This window comes from Neolamprologus brichardi, chromosome 19, assembly GCF_056152115.1.
Source record: "Neolamprologus brichardi isolate AB-2024 chromosome 19, ASM5615211v1, whole genome shotgun sequence".
Lineage (NCBI taxonomy): Eukaryota > Metazoa > Chordata > Actinopteri > Cichliformes > Cichlidae > Neolamprologus > Neolamprologus brichardi.
In genome coordinates this window covers 15,804,582-15,823,568 of record NC_142122.1, presented here as the reverse complement: position 1 = coordinate 15,823,568, position 18,987 = coordinate 15,804,582, and the positions used below count along the sequence as shown (strand labels likewise).

General features: G+C 39.1%; 1 protein-coding gene across 3 annotated transcripts; it reads left to right on the top strand.

The window, feature by feature from the left end:
• The first annotated feature begins 712 nt into the window (after window positions 1-712).
• On the top strand, window positions 713-18,728 carry ppp2r5ca (protein phosphatase 2, regulatory subunit B', gamma a). 3 transcript variants are annotated; one of them, XM_006798527.3, is made up of 14 exons: window positions 713-915; window positions 6,137-6,336; window positions 8,979-9,089; window positions 9,211-9,303; window positions 9,449-9,579; window positions 9,664-9,723; window positions 9,963-10,071; window positions 10,303-10,356; window positions 10,541-10,711; window positions 10,811-10,938; window positions 11,318-11,419; window positions 11,585-11,657; window positions 14,316-14,432; window positions 16,173-18,728. In XM_006798527.3, the coding sequence occupies exons 1-14, from the start codon at window positions 822-824 to the stop codon at window positions 16,305-16,307; spliced, it is 1,578 nt and encodes a 525-aa protein (XP_006798590.1). In that variant the 5' UTR covers window positions 713-821; the 3' UTR covers window positions 16,308-18,728. The 3 variants fall into 3 exon arrangements, with proteins under 3 accessions (XP_006798590.1, XP_006798592.1, XP_006798591.1); XM_006798529.3 differs by having other exon boundaries at window positions 714-915; window positions 14,351-14,432; window positions 16,173-16,312; XM_006798528.3 differs by lacking the exon at window positions 14,316-14,432 and having other exon boundaries at window positions 714-915.
• Window positions 18,729-18,987: the final 259 nt, after the last annotated feature.

Sequence of the window (18,987 nt, the reverse complement as noted above, 5' to 3'; positions counted from 1 at the left end):
TGTCCTGCCATTGCTCAGAACAGTGTGCGATTCATAAGGCACTTTCACAAAGTATGCCAGGCACCAACTAAATTTTATTGTAGCTTCATTTTATTTATATTTATTTGATTTCACATTGTTTTACATGCTGTAAATGGGTCTTTCATCTTGTGCCTCCACTGGCTCTCTGTGGCTCTTCTTGCTGGAGACCACTGTTGTTTCAACCCTGAGCCGTCCAGGTCTCAGTTCTTATGTGGTTTCCGCTTGTCTGTGTTGCTCATTGAATCCAGAGACTTTAGCCCCCATCTGACCCTCTTCTCCAGCTCCCTTTGATAAAGAACCAAGGAGAAATGACAGGAGGAAACAATGAAAGACTTTGAAGACTGAGCCAGGGCCTCTCTCTCTCTCAGAGTAAGTTATTTCCAGCTGCTTATCCTAAGTCAGATTATGCCGAACCCGCTGCTAATGGCTGAACTGTAGAAAAGATTCAAGTTAATCTGATCTAAGATCTGTTGCAGGGCCTGCCTTGCAGAGCGTCACAGGAGACCAGTGAGTGGAAAGGAGGAGCAAAACCAAAAAATAAAAAAATAAAAAATCCGACGTATGACCCACCTCCTATGCAAGATCTCATCCAATCATCTCCCTTCTCTCGAAGCAGTCCTCGTCTCGATTGAGCCAGAGCAACATGGGCTCAGCCAATCAGCTGGCTCCTTCGCTGTTTACGTCACTACCTAGCCAGTTCCCTCCAGCGGCACAGAGCTTCATTTTCTGATCTGCTTTTGTGCTAAAATGGAGGCTGGCCTCTCGCCCTGAGTGGAATCGCCTTCCTGGTTGAGGTTTAGATGTTGACATGCAATAAATCTGGAGACAGGATGGTTGTGGATGCACCCAATTCCAATGGGCCGTTTCAGCCGGTGGCTCTTGTGCACTTCAGAGGTATGGAAGGACAAATTATTCTTCCTGTATTGTCCTATGGAAATTAAGAAGAGCGAGAGAGAGATGTGTGTTGCTGCGCTCCTGTTCCCCTTCACTGGCCTGGCTAGTCAGCCGTTTAGTGTACGCTTATTGCGTCTTAGTTTTAGAAAGCGAGCGGTTTTATCGGAGAAGCAGTCGTTGCTTTTTAATGTTTCGGTGGTTAGCCGTGAGATCCGGGAGCTACATAAAAAATCTGGTTTTAGTAGCTAGCTGCCCATCCCCCCGCCAAGCTAGTGATGTCAAAGGAAGTGAGGTCATAGCCTAGGGAAGGGTCTCTTCTTTAGTTTTTCTTGTGTTTGGATGTAATTGTGTATTTCTGGGTTTGTTGTGCAGCTGGTAATCGCTGTCCGCAAGGAAGAGATAGGTGGAAGTCAGCTATTGTATGATGGCTTCACCTTCTCGGTGACTCTTAACTGGCCTAGTGTATTTTGTCATCTTATAGTGAGTGGGCTATAGGCAGCCACTGCTCTGCAGCAGGCTGCAACCCCTTTCCCCAGCTCCCCCACCCTTTTCCCTTGTTACGGCTTGCCAGTGGCATGCTTAAAGGCAACCTTTTGCTCAAAACAAGAAATTCAAAACAGAAGGCATCTCACGGGTGCACGTCTTGTAAGCAAAACACTGTGACCCAGCCATTTTTGTCAGAGCATAGCAGCAATATTTTAGGATTACAACATGCCTGCCTTTTAATGCCTGTACAATGTACTCAGTCATGTCTGAAAGGGCCAGCCTGTTACCACTGTACTCCGGGTGCAGCCCAGCGTTAGATGAAGCCTTAGGCAATTATTGATCACTCTCTATTGAGCCACAGAGGCAAATGCCTTGAATGACAACAGTGTTGTGGTACAATCGGGCTCTCTTTCTCATTCTGTTTCTTCTCTTTGTGAGTCAATCGTTCCAGCCGTGTTCAGATCAAACATCTCTTATCCCAGCATTTGCAAATTTAATCCCGATCCAGCTGAAACTGATTGCCATTCATGCTTGGCATATGAATGAATCAGGCTAATTGCTGTGTTTCAATTCAGTTCTTCCTCTTGCATTTTTTTGTGAGATACTTATTCTGTTACTAAACAAAAAACGTATTTACACTTGTATAGGTGTGTAAATGCATATGGCGACTCATCTCGGGGATAGACTTGAAGACTTGCATCTATGTTTGCTTAGTCTTAGAAGATTAACTGAGACTTCCACGCACTACACTGCAAGTATTGTTAGCAGAGCAAAAGCATTCACACTATACTCGTTTGACACAGGTAGCTGAACAGTGGTAAATTAGGCACTCCACCAGTACTTTGACAGAAATGTGGGTTTATGTGCTTAGTTTGTGAAAAATAAGCCCAAAGTAAACAAATGAAATGTGTGATGATACATTTTGTCTCCCAAATATTCTGAAAACATGAACATGGTGCTCGATCCAAAGCTAAGTTTATATGTGAAACTTTATTTGCCTCCTTGTCTGTTTCGTCAGACATTATTTAAACAGCAAGCAGTGAGACGCACTCCTCGCCATTATTAGTCACAGTGGAAGCTCCAGCTATAAATGTGTCTCAAGGGTGTCAATGATGCATATCTTTTAACTGTTACCAAACAAAAGGGACCTTCATCCGGGTGCTGCACTTGACAGCATCTATATCATGGATGTATTTTTAGGTGTTGCCTACAACCCATTCAAATCTGTTGAAATGGTAGAAAGTGGCCAAACTGGCTCCTCCTACACTGTCAAACCTATGACACAGTTTCTTTCTGTGGTGCTATAAATAGTAATTGGTGAGTGTTTACATTGATCATATCGTACCGTCAATAAGGCAGGTTGCCAAACCCGTCCCGGCTTCAGACTAGCAGCTGTTCATTTGACCCATTTACAGAGGAAACCGTATCGACTATGGTTCCAATGTGACTCCCACTTATTTATTATCTTGGATTGAATAGAGGGGTATTAAGATAAATCTTTCTCTGTCCTCCACAAGACATGATGCTTGGGCTTGTGTGTTCATGCACATGCTTCTTCCCACCTAAGGCTTCTATGAGTTATATTAATAGAAGTCACACTATGGTTAACATCATTTTTGAGACCACAACACTGGGCCTTTTTATGTGTTACACAACAACGTGGTTTGTACATTAGGAGTGCACAGAAACTTTACAGTATAGACAGACAGACAGGCTTGTGTAATAGGAGTGCCACAAGCCTGGCAACTCATCCCAGGACAGCTTTGTGTCCTGCAGGTCCAATTACCAAATTTGTTACAACACAGTTCTTATAGGCTATAGATAGAAATGGTTCACTTAAGGACTGTGGTGCTTAAAAAGATAATAAATGTTAATTTAAGCCTTCTTACAGTTCCACTTATCTCAGATTGGGAGTTTAAAATGCTGCTCCTCAAGTTTAGTCTACAGGCCTTTTTCTAAAAAAAAACGCTGTGTCAACTTTGGGAAATGGTTCTCACCTGCGTTTGACGAGGTAATAAAAAAAGATGTATATCTTGGATGAAGCTCTCACTCCTTGTTTTTTCCATTGACAGCCCCGTCGACTGTCAAATCTTTATGGAAGTGGCTGATAATGGCTGTGCGCACACTTGCCTTCTCCTCTGGAATTCCCAATCTGTTACTGTCATCAAGATAAATTGGCCAACTTGAAACTGACACTGCAGAAGTGTGTGCGTGTATTTGTGTGTGTCCGAGCCAAGTCTCCATTATGTCTGAATAGGAGATCTCTCTTCTTACCTAGAATCTGCCTGTTTGCAAGAATGTGACACACACAGGCTTTGTGTGCGCGCGTGCATGTGCACCATCCTCTATAGTGTGCTGTTGACTTTGTCGCTCTTTGTGTAGGTTCAGTAAAAGTAGGGCAAAGCTGAATATGTTTAGCTGTTTCCTCATAAGTGTCTATCGAGTCGCAATGATTGCCTGCTTGTTTGTTTATTTGCTAATTAATTGAATTGTAATTAAAACAAGATGGAAAAACATAATGAGACCAGATGGAATTAATTAATCTCAGAATAATATGATTATGTGTTGATTTCAAGTAACCAGTTTGCAGTGCTCAGTTTAGTGTTATCAGCTGGTAGCTGGTTGGTGCATATGCACACCTTTTTCTCATTTTAGTCCTCTGCTAAATTCATAAATCATAATTTGCCTCACAACCTAATTTGCTTATCTCAGTAATAGTAAGCTCTAAGCCCACAAGTTGCAGTACACTCATGGAAGACAAATGGGATACCCCCCTCCCCCTCCGGTTGCTGTGCATATATATGATGTTCCTCTAGTCACCCATAGCATCATCAGCCTCCTCCAGTGCAGGCCGCATCCAAGTCTAAGTGCCAGCCCTCAGTCAAGGCTTCACCTTCACTGATTAGTAACTATGTGGCACAGGGGCAGTTTTGCTGCACTGGACTGATTGTTATTGTTCTTTTTAGGCTTGTCAGCATATATGGTGTATTTTGGGGGCATGGGGGTATTTTAAGGTGCATTTATTTGTTTGTTGAAAAAGTTGCACACTTAAATAATGTTAAGTCACATTTATGAATCCCTGACTTCTTGTTCAAGTTCACTTCAACAACAACATTTAACTATCATGTTTCTGATGATCAGGAAAAAAAGAGCTCCAGAAACAACCACACAAGCAGGGAAGGAATATGAAAGCACCACATAGAAAAGACAGATCAGGGATCTTGGGTTTGAACAGAGGACTGTGTTACTGCAAGTTGCTCATCGTGTATATTAAATTAGACTGCATTAAACTTCATACTCAAAAAATACTATTTGTGATGCCACATGGGGTTACAAAAAAAGCCTAAATTAAGAGGCAATTTTTTTTTTTAAAAAACAGACTTATGAGAGACAGACCACATTTTAGACAATTATTTTTTGCTGTTATTTAACATTTATTTATTAGTGTTGCACATGGGCAGCACTGATGTTTGCTGCCTAGCTTCAACAGTAATAAAAGATCACTTTATTATTAGCCATAGCCACTAGTCGCTGCCTTAATGATAGAGGCAGCTCATGTGAGTAATAGCTAATAGTTAAATGGTTAATTTTAATGTATCCACCACCCAGATAATGTTTAGTACTTAAGTGTTGTTGAAATGGAAGCTTTACTGACCTCTCAAACTCTTTTAGAGTCCAGGCTGTCGGTCTTTAAGATGCTTCACCCAGTTGTGCTAATATTCAGTGTTCAGCTGCTAGTGGGGGCGGAGCTTTGTGCCTCCCTGACTGCAGCATTGCTGTATGTCAGCTGGAGGAAGCAAAGATGCCACTATTGGCATCAGTAAGGTTGCAAGTGAATATCTTATACCACTGTAAGTTTTTAGTAACTAGGTATGTTTATTTTATTTATGTTTATTTATTGCTACTGTAGATGCCTACAATATTTAAAAAATTACAGTTCTGTTTTCAGAATTTTGGTCTGCATTTATGGTTTTTGGATAAGCAGCTGGTTTCTGTTGGCAATGGGGTTTTGTGAAGACTTTTCTTCAGTTCTGACTTTCAAAGGTAACGTTAAACATCATAAAAGAGGAAGAGAAACGGGCTACATCAAAGTTGTGTCAAGTAACTACATAATTATGGTGTCACTATGTGTTATTACTGCACCCCATGAGCAGGTAGCACTGAAAATGGTTATTTCCTCCTTGGGTTTTCATGTGTGAAGTGTGCACTTTGGCAAAGGTTGTTTGTTTGTAAGCCTGTGCTCTTGAGCTCAGCTGGAATCAAAGCAAAACAGAGAGTCCTCAAACCACCATGGACAAATGTAATGACTAGCTAAGGTTCCTTTAGACATCTCTCAGTGTGTGTGAAATGGTTAGAGTGTGACCGTTCACCTAGTTCCCAAATCCTTCTCCCTCTATCCTCCATCCAGTCTTTCTGCTCTGCTCTGTTAGCCTAACCATCTTAGTCTTTCTCTCAGCGCCCTCAGTCTTCGTGACTCATTTGCTACTCTTCACTTTGTAGCCATTTTACATGTTGCAGTTTTAGCTGTCATCCTTGACAGATAAACCGCCTCCCTTCCTTTCTCTTGTGACCCCCTCACTCACCCTCATACGTCTCCTTTCTTCTATATTCTCAACCATTTTATTTCATCACCACTGTTCAGCCTTCAACACTCGTTCAGTTGTCCCAAGACTTTTCTCCCTCCGCCCTTTTTTCACCCACCTAATTTTTTCCTCCCCTCTCCATGTTTCTTTAGATGTGGCCCCTGCGGAACAGGAGAAGCTCTTCATCCAGAAGCTGCGACAGTGCTGCGTTCTATTTGACTTCCTGTCTGACCCACTGAGTGACCTGAAATGGAAGGAAGTGAAGCGAGCGGCTCTAAGCGAAATGGTGGAGTACATTACCCACAACAGGAACGTCATCACAGAGCCCATCTATCCGGAGGTGGTTCACATGGTCAGTAGAGCTGAAGGGAGTTAGGTTTGTCCTTAATGCTAAAGATGAGGCAGAAACTTTGGCTAAAAATATTGATACTCTGCTAATGTTTCCAATAAGATTTCAGTGGAGCGTTTGTGTAGTACATCATGGTTGGCCTTTTTTTTTTTTCCTTTTTCCATTCATCCGGGTTTCAAATGTTTTTTACTGAGGCTTCTTTCAGTATTTATTTTTCCACACAGGAAACGGAAAGTTTTTTTCTTTTGTTTTGTTTTTTTACTGATGACTTAGGAAAAACAAGCAATGTGAGGCTTTTTAACACTATAAAATATATATAAAGAAAGCATCCTAAGTTGAAGGCGTAAATTAGAGTTTTTGCTTTCTTCTAGTATTAACTTTGCCTTACTGATGTGTAAGCCTTTTCTAAACAAGAAAATTTCTTCTCGTCACTTGTATGATTTTTTTTTTTTTATAAAAGAATGAAGTAGGTTAAAGCCACTGGGAATGAGAGAGAAAAGGCACATGAAAGCTCTTACATTAAAAGGGGTCTTTTCCAGCAGAGGACTTTCTCTTGGCACACAGAGGGATGCATTTTATATTTTCAGGAGCTACAGCGGTTTGTTTGGGAAGTAATGAAAGAATGGCCTTCTCATTTTTTTGCAGCAGCAACTTAACCTTTAAAAAAGTTAAGAATCAAAGTAAAACAAGATTGTTATGACAGGAGGAATTGTGCTTACTAGACATGCACTAATTGATCAGTAAGTAAGTGAGCACCACACATATTTGATTCCATGCGGATCCACCACATCCTGAGATTTGCCTGCCCAGAAATGTTACTGCACGTCACGCCACCGCAGACAACAACTGTTGTCATTTTGCTTGATATCATTACGCCAAACACGCAATCTACATGTTCGTTTACGCAACCCACTTCCTCCTGAAAGCAAAATGTAGCATGTAAAGACCTGCATTGTACATGGTTACATTATAGGGTTAATGTATTCACTAGTAATCGGCCATCATTTGTAGCCTTTTCCTTATTTCCACAGGCCTGTCAATCTGTATATTTATTCAGTGGGTTGGTGGTCTAATGTCTATTTGACTTGTATCCAATTTCAGTTAAATTAACCGTTTATTAGTTCATATTGTACAATGTGAGAGGTCCCGGGTTCAACTCCCGGAGGAGCCCCCAATTATGTTATGGCCCATCTAGGGGTGGCCAGACCACAACATAAAGCTGTTTCATTCTAGGCTCATCCCAACCAGCAGACCTTTTGTCACTTGCCCAGTGCTGTTCGCCTGTCCACCTAGGGGTGGACTGCCTTTTTTTTTTTATTATTATAGTTTTGTCATGTTTTTCTTAGTTGGGGAGGCAAGTTGCTATCATTTGGTTTAATAACGAATCAACATATTGTAAATCAATCATTATCAAACTTTACCACAAATGGTAAAGTTTGATAATGATTTATCAAACGATAATGATGTTGCTGCTTGTGGTCTGACGAGGATGGATCACCCTTATGTTGTGGTCTGGCCACCCCTAGACAGGCCATAACACTGCTCATTAAGTCCTCATTGTTTGATGTACATGAAAGAGCTGAACACAACATGGAAACACCATTGTCAGCCAGCTCATTTGTCTGAATGAAGGCCCTGTTAAGTTGTCTGTGTTTTATGATAAATATGAATTTAAATTAAATTGTTTATGATGGAAACAATATAATTGTGAATTATCGTATCCAGTTGCATTCTTCTGTTCACGTCAACAATAAAGCATTTAACTCGGTTAAATGGAGCATAAAAACAAAACAGAGAATATTTGAGTTTTACGCTCGCTTGTTGTTTGAGAGAATAAAGCTCAGTTGTTTCATGAGTTTCCTGAGACTATCACAGTCTTTACGAGAGAAGACAGCTGATAAGTTTTTTTTTCATAGTTGTGCAGCAGTTGTTTGCATTTTTATATTATTAACCAGCACACAATGTGACCTTTAAATTGCATCTTTTTATAACTTTGTTCCCATTTTGAAAAGATTACCTGTAATGTTCAGAAATGCATATAGAGGTTACATAAAATGCAGTGTCCTCTTTTTATTTGTGGCTTTTGTTCTTTTTTTTTTCCCTCGTCTTTTTTCTCTTTTTCATTTTAAAATGAAGAAAGTGCCCTTGGTTATTGGTTGAAGTGCAGCACAGCACAGCGCAGACAGTCTATCTACCTTGTAGCCTGTCTTTTCAAACAAGGCACTCAGTGTTTTAGTAGGCCACCTGCACTGTCCCATGATCTGCCTTGTGGGGAAGAAGCCCACAGGGGAGTCAGTTGACACTGTGAGAGACCAGAAACACAAGATACTTGGATTATTGTGGGCTAAACCCTTGGGGCCCAATTACAAGGACAAAGCTACTATTACCCTAGAAAGAAAACATATTTTATGGTCAATCAGTCTTTTTTTTCTTTTTCATTTATTTGAAATATCTTTTATAACTATGTTTAGTTTAACAGTGGGCAATATTTTATGTCAAAAATATCTCTTTAATATCCTAAAGTTGTAGTTTATATCGTTCCCTAACAAAACAACAAATGGAAGTCTGCTTAAATTGCATGCAGTCATTTACAGTAAACATAAACATTTACAGTAAGCTATCGTTTTCCTTTTTACTTGTTTCAGTTTGCTGTGAATATGTTTCGAACGTTGCCTCCATCATCCAACCCAACTGGAGCAGAGTTTGATCCTGAAGAGGATGAGCCAACACTTGAAGCTGCATGGCCTCACCTCCAGGTTGACATTTTATTCATTCAGTTTTCTGCACACAAGTTGAAAAACGTTTATTTCTAACCTAGAAGACACTCAGAGATTGATTATAATGTGCTTGCATATATTCTGCTTTTGTCTGTTGCAGCTCGTCTATGAATTTTTCCTTAGGTTTTTAGAATCGCCTGACTTCCAGCCAAACATAGCGAAGAAATACATCGACCAGAAGTTTGTTATGCAGGTAAGAAGAGGGCCTAATATTTTTTTCACGGAACTCTGAAAATCTATTATGTGGTTAAAAATAAATCAAGAGAATGGTAGTAACCAAAAAGTTTGAAAAGCAAAATAAATAATAATATTAACATTTCACTTCCCATCTCTCAAAGCTCCTAGAACTATTTGACAGTGAGGATCCCAGAGAGAGAGACTTTCTCAAGACCACCCTCCACAGGATCTATGGAAAGTTCCTGGGGCTGAGAGCATACATCAGAAAACAGATCAATAACATTTTTTATAGGTGAGTTCATTTTGGATAAGCTAAATGCTCCTTTGTCAAGAGTTTGTTTATTGCTACTGAACAAGTCTGAACTTGTTCTTACAGGTTTATCTATGAGACAGAGCACCATAACGGTATAGCTGAACTACTGGAAATACTTGGAAGGTATGGTGCTGGTGTGCGAGCTTTGGCTTTCATAATAAGCACAAGGTGTCCTTGTGCTTCTTATGAAATCTGAGTTGTTGTTTTTTTATTTTAGTACAAAACACATTAAACTAAATGTGAAAGCTTTATGAATATGAAGGCTGTAAGTTCTTCTCAAGCTGTTGCATCATGCCAGACAGTGTTTTAGATGTTCTAATGATTCTTTAATGGGTTTTTCTTTTTTTTTCCCTCTTTGACAGCATAATCAATGGATTTGCCTTACCACTAAAAGAAGAGCACAAGATTTTCCTGTTGAAGGTTTTATTGCCTCTGCACAAAGTCAAATCACTCAGTGTCTACCATCCACAGGTAAGCCATACAAGCTTTTTTAATATTTTTAATATAATTAAAAAAAAAAAAAATTTATGTATATATATTTACATGATTTGTGTAGAGACTCCTCTTTTCATGAGAGCAGCAGGTCATTCATTCACTACATGTCTCAGCCAGTCGTCTCGTGTCCCCTTTCCTTTTAATTTGCTTGTGCATCGGTTCAGATACTTTGACTGTCCAATGAATGTATTTGTTTGTGAATTGCAGCTGGCCTACTGCGTGGTGCAGTTTTTGGAGAAGGACAGCACTCTAACTGAGCCGGTATGTCTAATAAAAACATGCTAGGGTAGTTCTCATTTAGCTTTATGCTGTTTGTCGAAACTTTGTAATTTATGCGCCTGTTTGATTTTTTTACACTGTGACGCCTTGTTTTTCATTCAGTGTATTTTCCTTATTTTTAAGCTCAAAGCTGCTATCTGTTTATTCTTCCTGATTGGTTATCTAGGTGGTAATGGCTCTACTAAAGTACTGGCCGAAGACTCACAGCCCCAAGGAGGTGATGTTCCTCAACGAGCTGGAGGAGATCTTGGATGTTATTGAGCCCTCTGAGTTTGTTAAGGTGCAAGAGCCTCTCTTCAGACAGCTGGCCAAATGTGTTTCAAGCCCCCACTTCCAGGTACCGGATGGATAATCACAATTTTCATAACCCTGCAAAGAAGTGCTTAAGTTGTAGTGGCTGTGACTCCTAAATAAACACTGTATATGTTCTCTTTAGGTGGCCGAGAGAGCTCTGTACTACTGGAACAACGAGTACATCATGAGCCTGATCAGCGACAACGCAGCAAAGATTCTGCCAATTATGTTCCCCGCTTTGTACCGCAACTCAAAAACCCACTGGAACAAGTAAGCTGCATCTCCACAGCAGATGTGCTGGTGTGGAGATGGTTCTGTGTGTACTTTTGATTACACATAACATCAATCTGACACGATGCCTGGCACAGTAGTTCACATATTTTCCTCAGTTACTTTTCATATCTCAACTCTATTCACATCACTCTAGACTCAAATTAAAACTGGCTTAAAGGGCGCGTAATCCCTATACATGTTTGCACTCATTCTGTCAATATGCTTCATTTAATGCCACCTGTTTAAAATGTATGTCTTAAATTTTAAGTCAGTCTGTAGTAATAATTTTAGGTTTGATCCTCCAGGGCAAAAGTGACCTTAACACAAATGCTGCTGCTCTTATTTGACTCTCAATACCTTTTCCTTGTGTTCATAGGACCATCCACGGCCTCATCTACAACGCTCTGAAGCTTTTCATGGAGATGAATCAAAAGCTCTTTGATGATTGCACACAGCAGTACAGGGCTGAGAAAAACAAGTAAGCATCAAAGTCTCATCTTCCTTCAGTCTTTTAAAGCGATGCTGAAGTGGGGCATAATTACAGTAAGCCTTAATGCTGCAGATGAATTGTTGTGTTGGATTTCACATTAATCAGAGGATTGGAACCGATTAGTGACAGGAGGGTTGGTGCTTTGTTAAACAGGGAAAAGGCAAAGTCAAAAGAACGCGAAGAGGCTTGGCTCAAGATTGAGAACCTCGCCAAATCAAATCCACAGGTGAGCAGTATGTGAAGTTATTTAAGCACAATCCCTTCTTAACTGTTTGTGAGTCTGTTTGTGTGTCAACCTATATGATATGCACTCCTGACCCTAACTGTTTGGACAGGTAGTCTCTGTGCTGAAGTGCTGCCGGTAAATTGGTAAATACTGCATTCAAGTACCAGATTCAGTCTCATAATATGCAACTGAAGTCAAAATGCATAATATGGCTTAAAAACAAATGCTACATATGTTTTCCTCATAACGAACTAAGGCCAGGTTGTCCTTTTAAACCCCTAGCACCAAATGTGGTGGTGATTCTGACTAGGGCTGGGTATCGTCACTGATTTCTAGAATCGATTCAGTTCCGATTCACAAGGTCCCGAATCGATTCGATCCACGATTCGATTTAATTCGATTCGATTCGCTTCGATTTGAATGTGGGAAATTTTGACAGTCAGAAATATTATAATTCAGATCAGTACATTTACATATTTTTGTATCTATAAAAAGGAAGCTGACACATGCAAGACTTTATCAAAGTTGTAAGCATCACAGCAGAGGCCTTTGTGTCAAAGTAGCTGAGGATAAAACACAGAAAAACATGAAGGTGATTTTCCTGGCCTGGGATTTTATAAAAATATTCTGCAGTACATCAAAAACGAAAGAAAACCATTAATCAACACATGAACATTACCTCTGAAGTTACAGACGTTTTATTAGAGACACAGCTAAGCGTTTTGCATAATTTTAAAAAGTTTAAATTTGTTCAGTATTGAACGGCAGAAATTAGGTTCTTTTCAAAAGTATATAAAACGAAAAACAAAATCGTCGGCTGACTGCGCTGTAAACAACGGTAGACTGGTGCGTAACAAGCAAGCGAATAATGCAGAAAACGAGAGAGAGAGGGAGAGAGAGAGAGATGCATGACGTGTGATTTTATTGTGGTGGAAGCAAAACAGTAAAAGTAAGAGTGAATTCATGACGATGTTTATGTGAAGCGTAGTTTGGATCTTCTCTTCCTGCTGGTTTGGTCAATATTGTTTGGAGAGACATCAAACTAACAGCTGTAGAATCTGCGCATAAAGGGCGTGAACACAAAGCGCGGACCCGCCGACAGATCAGAATCAGCGAGCTGTCGGCTTTCAGCCCCGACTGTGAGAAAGGCGACATCTCACTGATTCTGATCCGCGGGCTGCGCTGTGTGTTTAAGTTTTTGTGCAGAATCCGTGTTCCTGCTCTCATTTACTGTTTTAGCTGTTTGGTGGTTGTTGAAATTTTTTGAGGTTTAACCTGAGATTCTGGCTTTTCGGGCAAAATAAATTTATAATAAAAAAATCGATTCAGGATTTTAATGAATTGATTTTACGTTATCTAAGCCAGAATCGATTTTAATCGATAAATCGATTATTAAAAACCCACCCCTAATTCTGACACAGCTTGGATATGTGTAGTGAATGCTGCATGGTGAATGCAGATGTATAGAGGTGCAGTGTGTGTGTGTGATAGTCGAATTTTCCTTATTTTGCAGGATATATAGAAGCAAGCAGCTAAAGATGATTGCAGTCTGATGAGTCAGTTAAATGGCATCAGTGTGATAGAGGATGGAGTCAGCATTTTTGTAAAAATAATGGTTTTGATTGAGTGAATGGACTGTTTTAAAACAGTCAAATACAAAGTTCTTTCTGTGCTAGTGCATACACACTCCAATTAAGCCAATTCATTGGAATTTATTTTACCATCTGTGATGTCATTACCGAAACACAGAGCCTAAAGGAAAAACTGAAAATGTGTAAAACTGTCCAAATACTTGGGTCCAGGTGTGTTTTCTGCATGTCCTGTGTGTAAAATTGTGTTGCTGAATTCTAGTTTCCTTTCTGTTCTTTCCTGTTGAGGTTTTGTTTAGTGGTATTTGCTTAAACCCTAGCTTAGAGATTCATTTCCCCCTCCCTAGTAATACCACTAGTAACAGTGGAAAGATCTTTGAGGAGCAGTGTGTGTAGTTGTGGTGAATGGTTGAATTGGGAATTTCTATCCTTCTACGAGAGATCTAAAAACTATGGGAGTCATTTTAATTGGGCTAAAAATTTGGTGTTAGGAATCCAAAATAATTTCTTTAAAACTAAAATCGGCATGAAATACGATGGTGTTTCGTTGCTAAGCGTCATTAAAGGAATATTTTAGCATTCAAGTGTAAAAATTGATATCACTTTTATACCTTTAGACTAAACTGGGAACTAAAACTAGCATCTGATTACATTAGCTTTGCACAAGACTGGCTAGCGGTTTCATGTTAAGCTAGTTGCTACAAGCACCTGCTAGTTGTAGCTTATTTACAACATAGCAATGAGAGCTGGTATTCATATGAATGAGTATATTTCCCAGATACACTCAGCAAAAGCAAAAACATAACATTTCCACCCCAAAGAGCATGACTTGGCTTCATTGTGCTTCAGGTACAATCAAATATTTAGTTTAGTATCTGATACAATATTTTTTATATTTCCTTAGTAAAAACTCAAATTTCTAAAATCATTACTTAATGTTTTCAATCATTTTGATTCCAACACACTCTTGTTCCTTTTTTAAATCATTCACTGACTTTTGGATTAATTCTTCTTTGCATGCAACTGAAAGTCTTTTCTCCATTCTTTTTGTTTCTTTTTTTCATCATAGTTCTCTATCTATGTTCATTCCTCTGACCTCAATAGTCCTGTAGCAATGGAGACGGATGTCCCTTTGATAGAAGATGTTCAGAGGTTAAAAAAGACAGTTGAGGAGGGCGCAACTCAGGTAAACCTGACTTTCTCTCTGTCTCTTTTTCCCTTAAAATTACCAAATACTTTAAACACAACTAGCTACAGATAGCAGTTTTATTCATTATTATTATTATTATTATTGCAACCCCAATTCAATAAAAGTTGGGAAACTGTAAAATGCAGATAAACCCATATTTTATTTGCGGTAGAGCACAAAAAATATTAAGTATTTACACTCAAGAAATATATAATGTTAAGAAGAAATTTTTTTTTATTTGATGGTAGACATCATTCATCTCAGACAGTTGGGAGAGGGCCATGTTTACCACTCTGTAGCCCCTCTTTTTTTTTTTTTCCCTAAAAACTGTCTGTAAATGTGAGGCGACCCCGTTAATGGACTTTCAGGAGAGGAATGTTGTCCCATTCTTGTGTCTTATAGGATTCCAGCTACTGTCCTGGGTCTTTTTTGTCTTTTCCTTTTTTTGTGTGTTTGTTTGTCTTTTTGTTTCATGGTGCACCAAATGTTTTCAGTTGGTGAAACGTTTGGACTGCAGGCAGGCCAGTTCAGCTTCTACTATGAGCTGCGGTTATATTTGAATGCAGTATGTGGTTTAACATTGTCTTGCTGAACTATGCAAGGCCTTTACTGAAAGACATCTTCTGAATCTGACCACTTGTTGCTCTTTTAACATTGAGGTTGCCTTTTCACATGTGCAAGCTGTTCTCTAAAAAGAACGTCACATTTCGATCCATCTGACCATAGAGCAGTTTTCTGCTTTGGCCCAGAGAAGACCATGTTGATCATTTTCACATATGGCTTCTTCTTTGCATGATAAAGCTTTAATCTGCATTTGCGGCTGGCACGGAGAACTGTGTTCACAGACGGTGAATTGTAGAAGTGTCCCTGAGCTGGGTCATGTTTGTTTTTAACGAAGTGCTGCTTGAGGGGTCAAAAGATCCCAGGCATCCAGTGTTGATCTTCAGACATGTCCCTCGCACACAGAGATTTCTCCACATTCTGTGAATCTTTTGATGGTATACACTATAAATGATGAGATCTCCAAAGTCTTCACAATTTTACAACAAGGACAATTATCCTGAGATTGTTCACAATTTGTAGATGCAGTTTTTTCCAGATGTGCCCAAAAAAACAAAAACAAACAAACCCTCTCTGTTAGATGCTTTTTTTTAATGCCCAGTCATGTTACTGATCTGTTGCCAATTAACCCAATTAGCTGCTAAATGTTCCTCCAGCTGTTTCTTTTGAAGTACCACTACGTTTCTAGTCTTTTGTTGCCCTTTCCCAACTTTTTGAGGCGTTACTGCCATCAAGTTAAAAACAAGTCACGTTTTTTCTTAGCATTATACTTTTTTTCCCCATTTGATATGTTTTCTATACTCTACTGTGAGTGAAATGTGAGATTAGCAACATTACATTGTTTTTATTTACATTTTCCCCAGCGTCCCAACATTTTGGAATTGGGGTATCATTGTTATTATTAGCTACAATGGACTACTGGAAAACCACTTTTTGTGTGCGTGTGTGTGTGTGTCCATGCTTCTTTTTGTGTGTTGTGATGGTAGTTTAGAGTTCAGTATTATGCAAATGACTAAAAACTGTATAAAGTATATTGCATTAAATCTTAACTCAGCTATTGTGTAGTTTGTAACTTGGATCATGATATCTGTCGCTGTCCTGAAGATTATTTAATAACCCTGAAAATAAAAATGAGCCCAACTTTTCGCCTCTTGTTCTTTTCTGTTATTCGAACAGTTGCAGCATGAGCAGCGGAAAGAGCGACCCATGATGCGACGCAAATCGGAGTTGCCTCAGGATATCTACACCACAAAAGCCTTGGAGTCCCACCGCAGAGCTGAAGACATGTTGACCACCCACGATGGACTCTAGGTCCCACCATCTGCTGGCTCTTGGTTCAACTAACCCTCCTACACTCTACAGCCATGGACATCTTTTATGCCCGGGTGCCAGAGTTACACTGGCGATCCAAGCTGGGCTTTCCATCCCCTCCCGTCAGTCCCCTCCCCCAGAATATTTAGTTTTCCTTATTCCTGCTGCTCCAGCACAGATAACCTGTATCCACCTCCCTCCAATTTCTGCTTTCTCAGGTTTTTTTTTTCTTTATTTGAAGAGGAGTAGTAGTATATGTGTGTGACTTTTAGACTCGTATTTTCTCATCATTTTCCTCATTTGTTCACCTTCCATTCTCCTCTCACGTCACGGTGCGCTCACTGTAAATGTGGAACCTGAGAGTACAGACAGCACAACACAGGTTCTTCATTCCTTCTTACAAATGTGTTCACAATGGATGGATACGGAAAATTAGGAACTGCCTGACTAAACGTCTAAGGATCGTCTCTTGGTCTTTTCTTTGTTTTCTTTCAAAGGGAACAAAAACAGACCCGATTGGTTCAGATAGAAGACGCAACTTTCTGTTACCTGTTGTATGTTTTCTTTATTTTTGCTGTAACACGCATCTTGTCAGTGCCAAGACTGTTGTGTTCTGTTCGATTCATGTTTGTATCTGTGACTTTAACAGGGACACCTGACGTTGTTTCCAGTCACTGGTGTTTTGGGGTTTGTTTGTTTTTCTTTATTTGTTGTTGTTGTTTTGGTTTCTTTTTCCACTTAAGACCAAACTGAGGCCTGTCCTTAGCCTTGCAATCTCCCGAAAAGATGGATAGTAAAGACTTAGTTGTCCTGTGGACATCTTGACACTTTTCATTTATTGTTTTGTGCCATATGCCGTTCTTTTGTATGCTTGCTAATTGACATTCATTGGCAATATTTAAAAAAACAAACAAAAGCAAAACAAAAAAACAGACCATGGTAAAGCCTACAGTTCAAACAATGGTACTGCATGAAAATTGTGTATTTGCTGCCTATGTTGTTGGAATTGGTTGTCGCAAGGTGTTGTAAGCTCTCAGTCACATGTAACAGGTGCCTGCTGACTAGAAATGCAGAGCATGCTGCATTCACGTGATGATGTAAGATAGGGTATGAATATATTTATATAAAATAAATGGGGAAAATGTAAAGGGGAATGCAATAGAGTTTTTCCTGTGTTGAATAGAGAATTTACACCTGCAAACTCAACTTGTTGGTTTTTAGCATTACTCAGAACATTTGCTCATTATGTTTATTGAATAAGTTGGTTTAATATCCTCCAAGAATTAAATATGGAATTGGTTTATTATCGAACAGAAGTTATTCCAATTTTCTTTTGTTTGTTTGTTTGTTTGTTTTGATTTTTCAAGCCCTACCACAAGAGTTACCAAATGTAAAGACGTAGCATGTTTGTTTTGCTACCAGTCCTACTTTCACTTTTCTAGTTTGTAGGTTTTATAAATTGTGTCCTTCTCAGCGAGGAAGATTTTTAAAGTTCAGGAAATATTTTCCAGTCAGTACCATTGTTTAAACCAAGGTCTGCTAGAGGTCTTCATATTCGATGTGTTGTATTTCTTTGTATTGTCTCTGGAGGTTAATAGTGTGGATGTCAGGTTTTGGATTTTTTTTTTTCTTTCTTTCTTTTTTCCGGCCGTTCGGATTGCTCCGCGCTGAAACACGCCGGTGTGAAACGGCCGCAAAAATACCAGATGCTGAAAATAAACTGACATTGTGACTTGGCTTGTTAACTGTATTAATACTGTATTTGCTTGAATGCAAAAAGATGTAAATTAAAACTACCATGTTAAACATGTACCTTTTACCCTGGAGGAATGCCATTCACCAAACTGATTTCTGTTTATGAAACAGTCCTGCTTGCTGGGAGAGATGTTTTAATGAATTTTAATGAGTTTGAGTCAGAGGTCGGCGGTTTCCTTTTAGTGCTGAAAAACAAGTCGACCGTGACGAGAAGAGATGATTTAAAAATGATTCGGTGGCTTGTTCTCTTTCTGCAGGATCTTCTCAGATCTTTTAATTTTAACATATTATTTCCAAAACATAACTTAAAGTGTCCTTTTTGTATGTGACCTGTACTATATGCTTCATTTAATATTGTATATATGATTTACCTTGTTTCATGTAGTGTTATATATATCTAGATTAATTTTGTACAAATTGTCCCTCTGTACAGAATAAAACATCAATAGCAAGTGAAAGAAGTCAATCTGGCACATACCGTCTTATTGCTCCTCTTTTTGGCTGTACTTTCAGCATCATGAGAATTTAGGAAATGGCTCTTATTTTTATTATTGAAAGTTTCCTCCTCCATCAAATAACTGAAAAATATCCATACCCATTGTGTGAATCTATCCCTGTCTTTAGTGGTGTAAAAATTCAAATGAATAAAGAGATTATTTGAATATATATTTTCAACCATGCATCCATTCTGACTTTACTATCCAGACGTCTTGAATGAAATACACGTGATGTGCACATTTACCACAGCAGCGATGAAGAGTATCAGCTCACAAAAAACTCATCATTGATTAATCAGGGTGTTGCGTTACTTATTCTTTTTTTTTACAAATTTACAATCATGCGTGTAAATCTATACAGATTATAATAGGGATACACTTCCAAACACCAGATTCATCAGCTTAAATTTCTGTTACTATAAACTGAA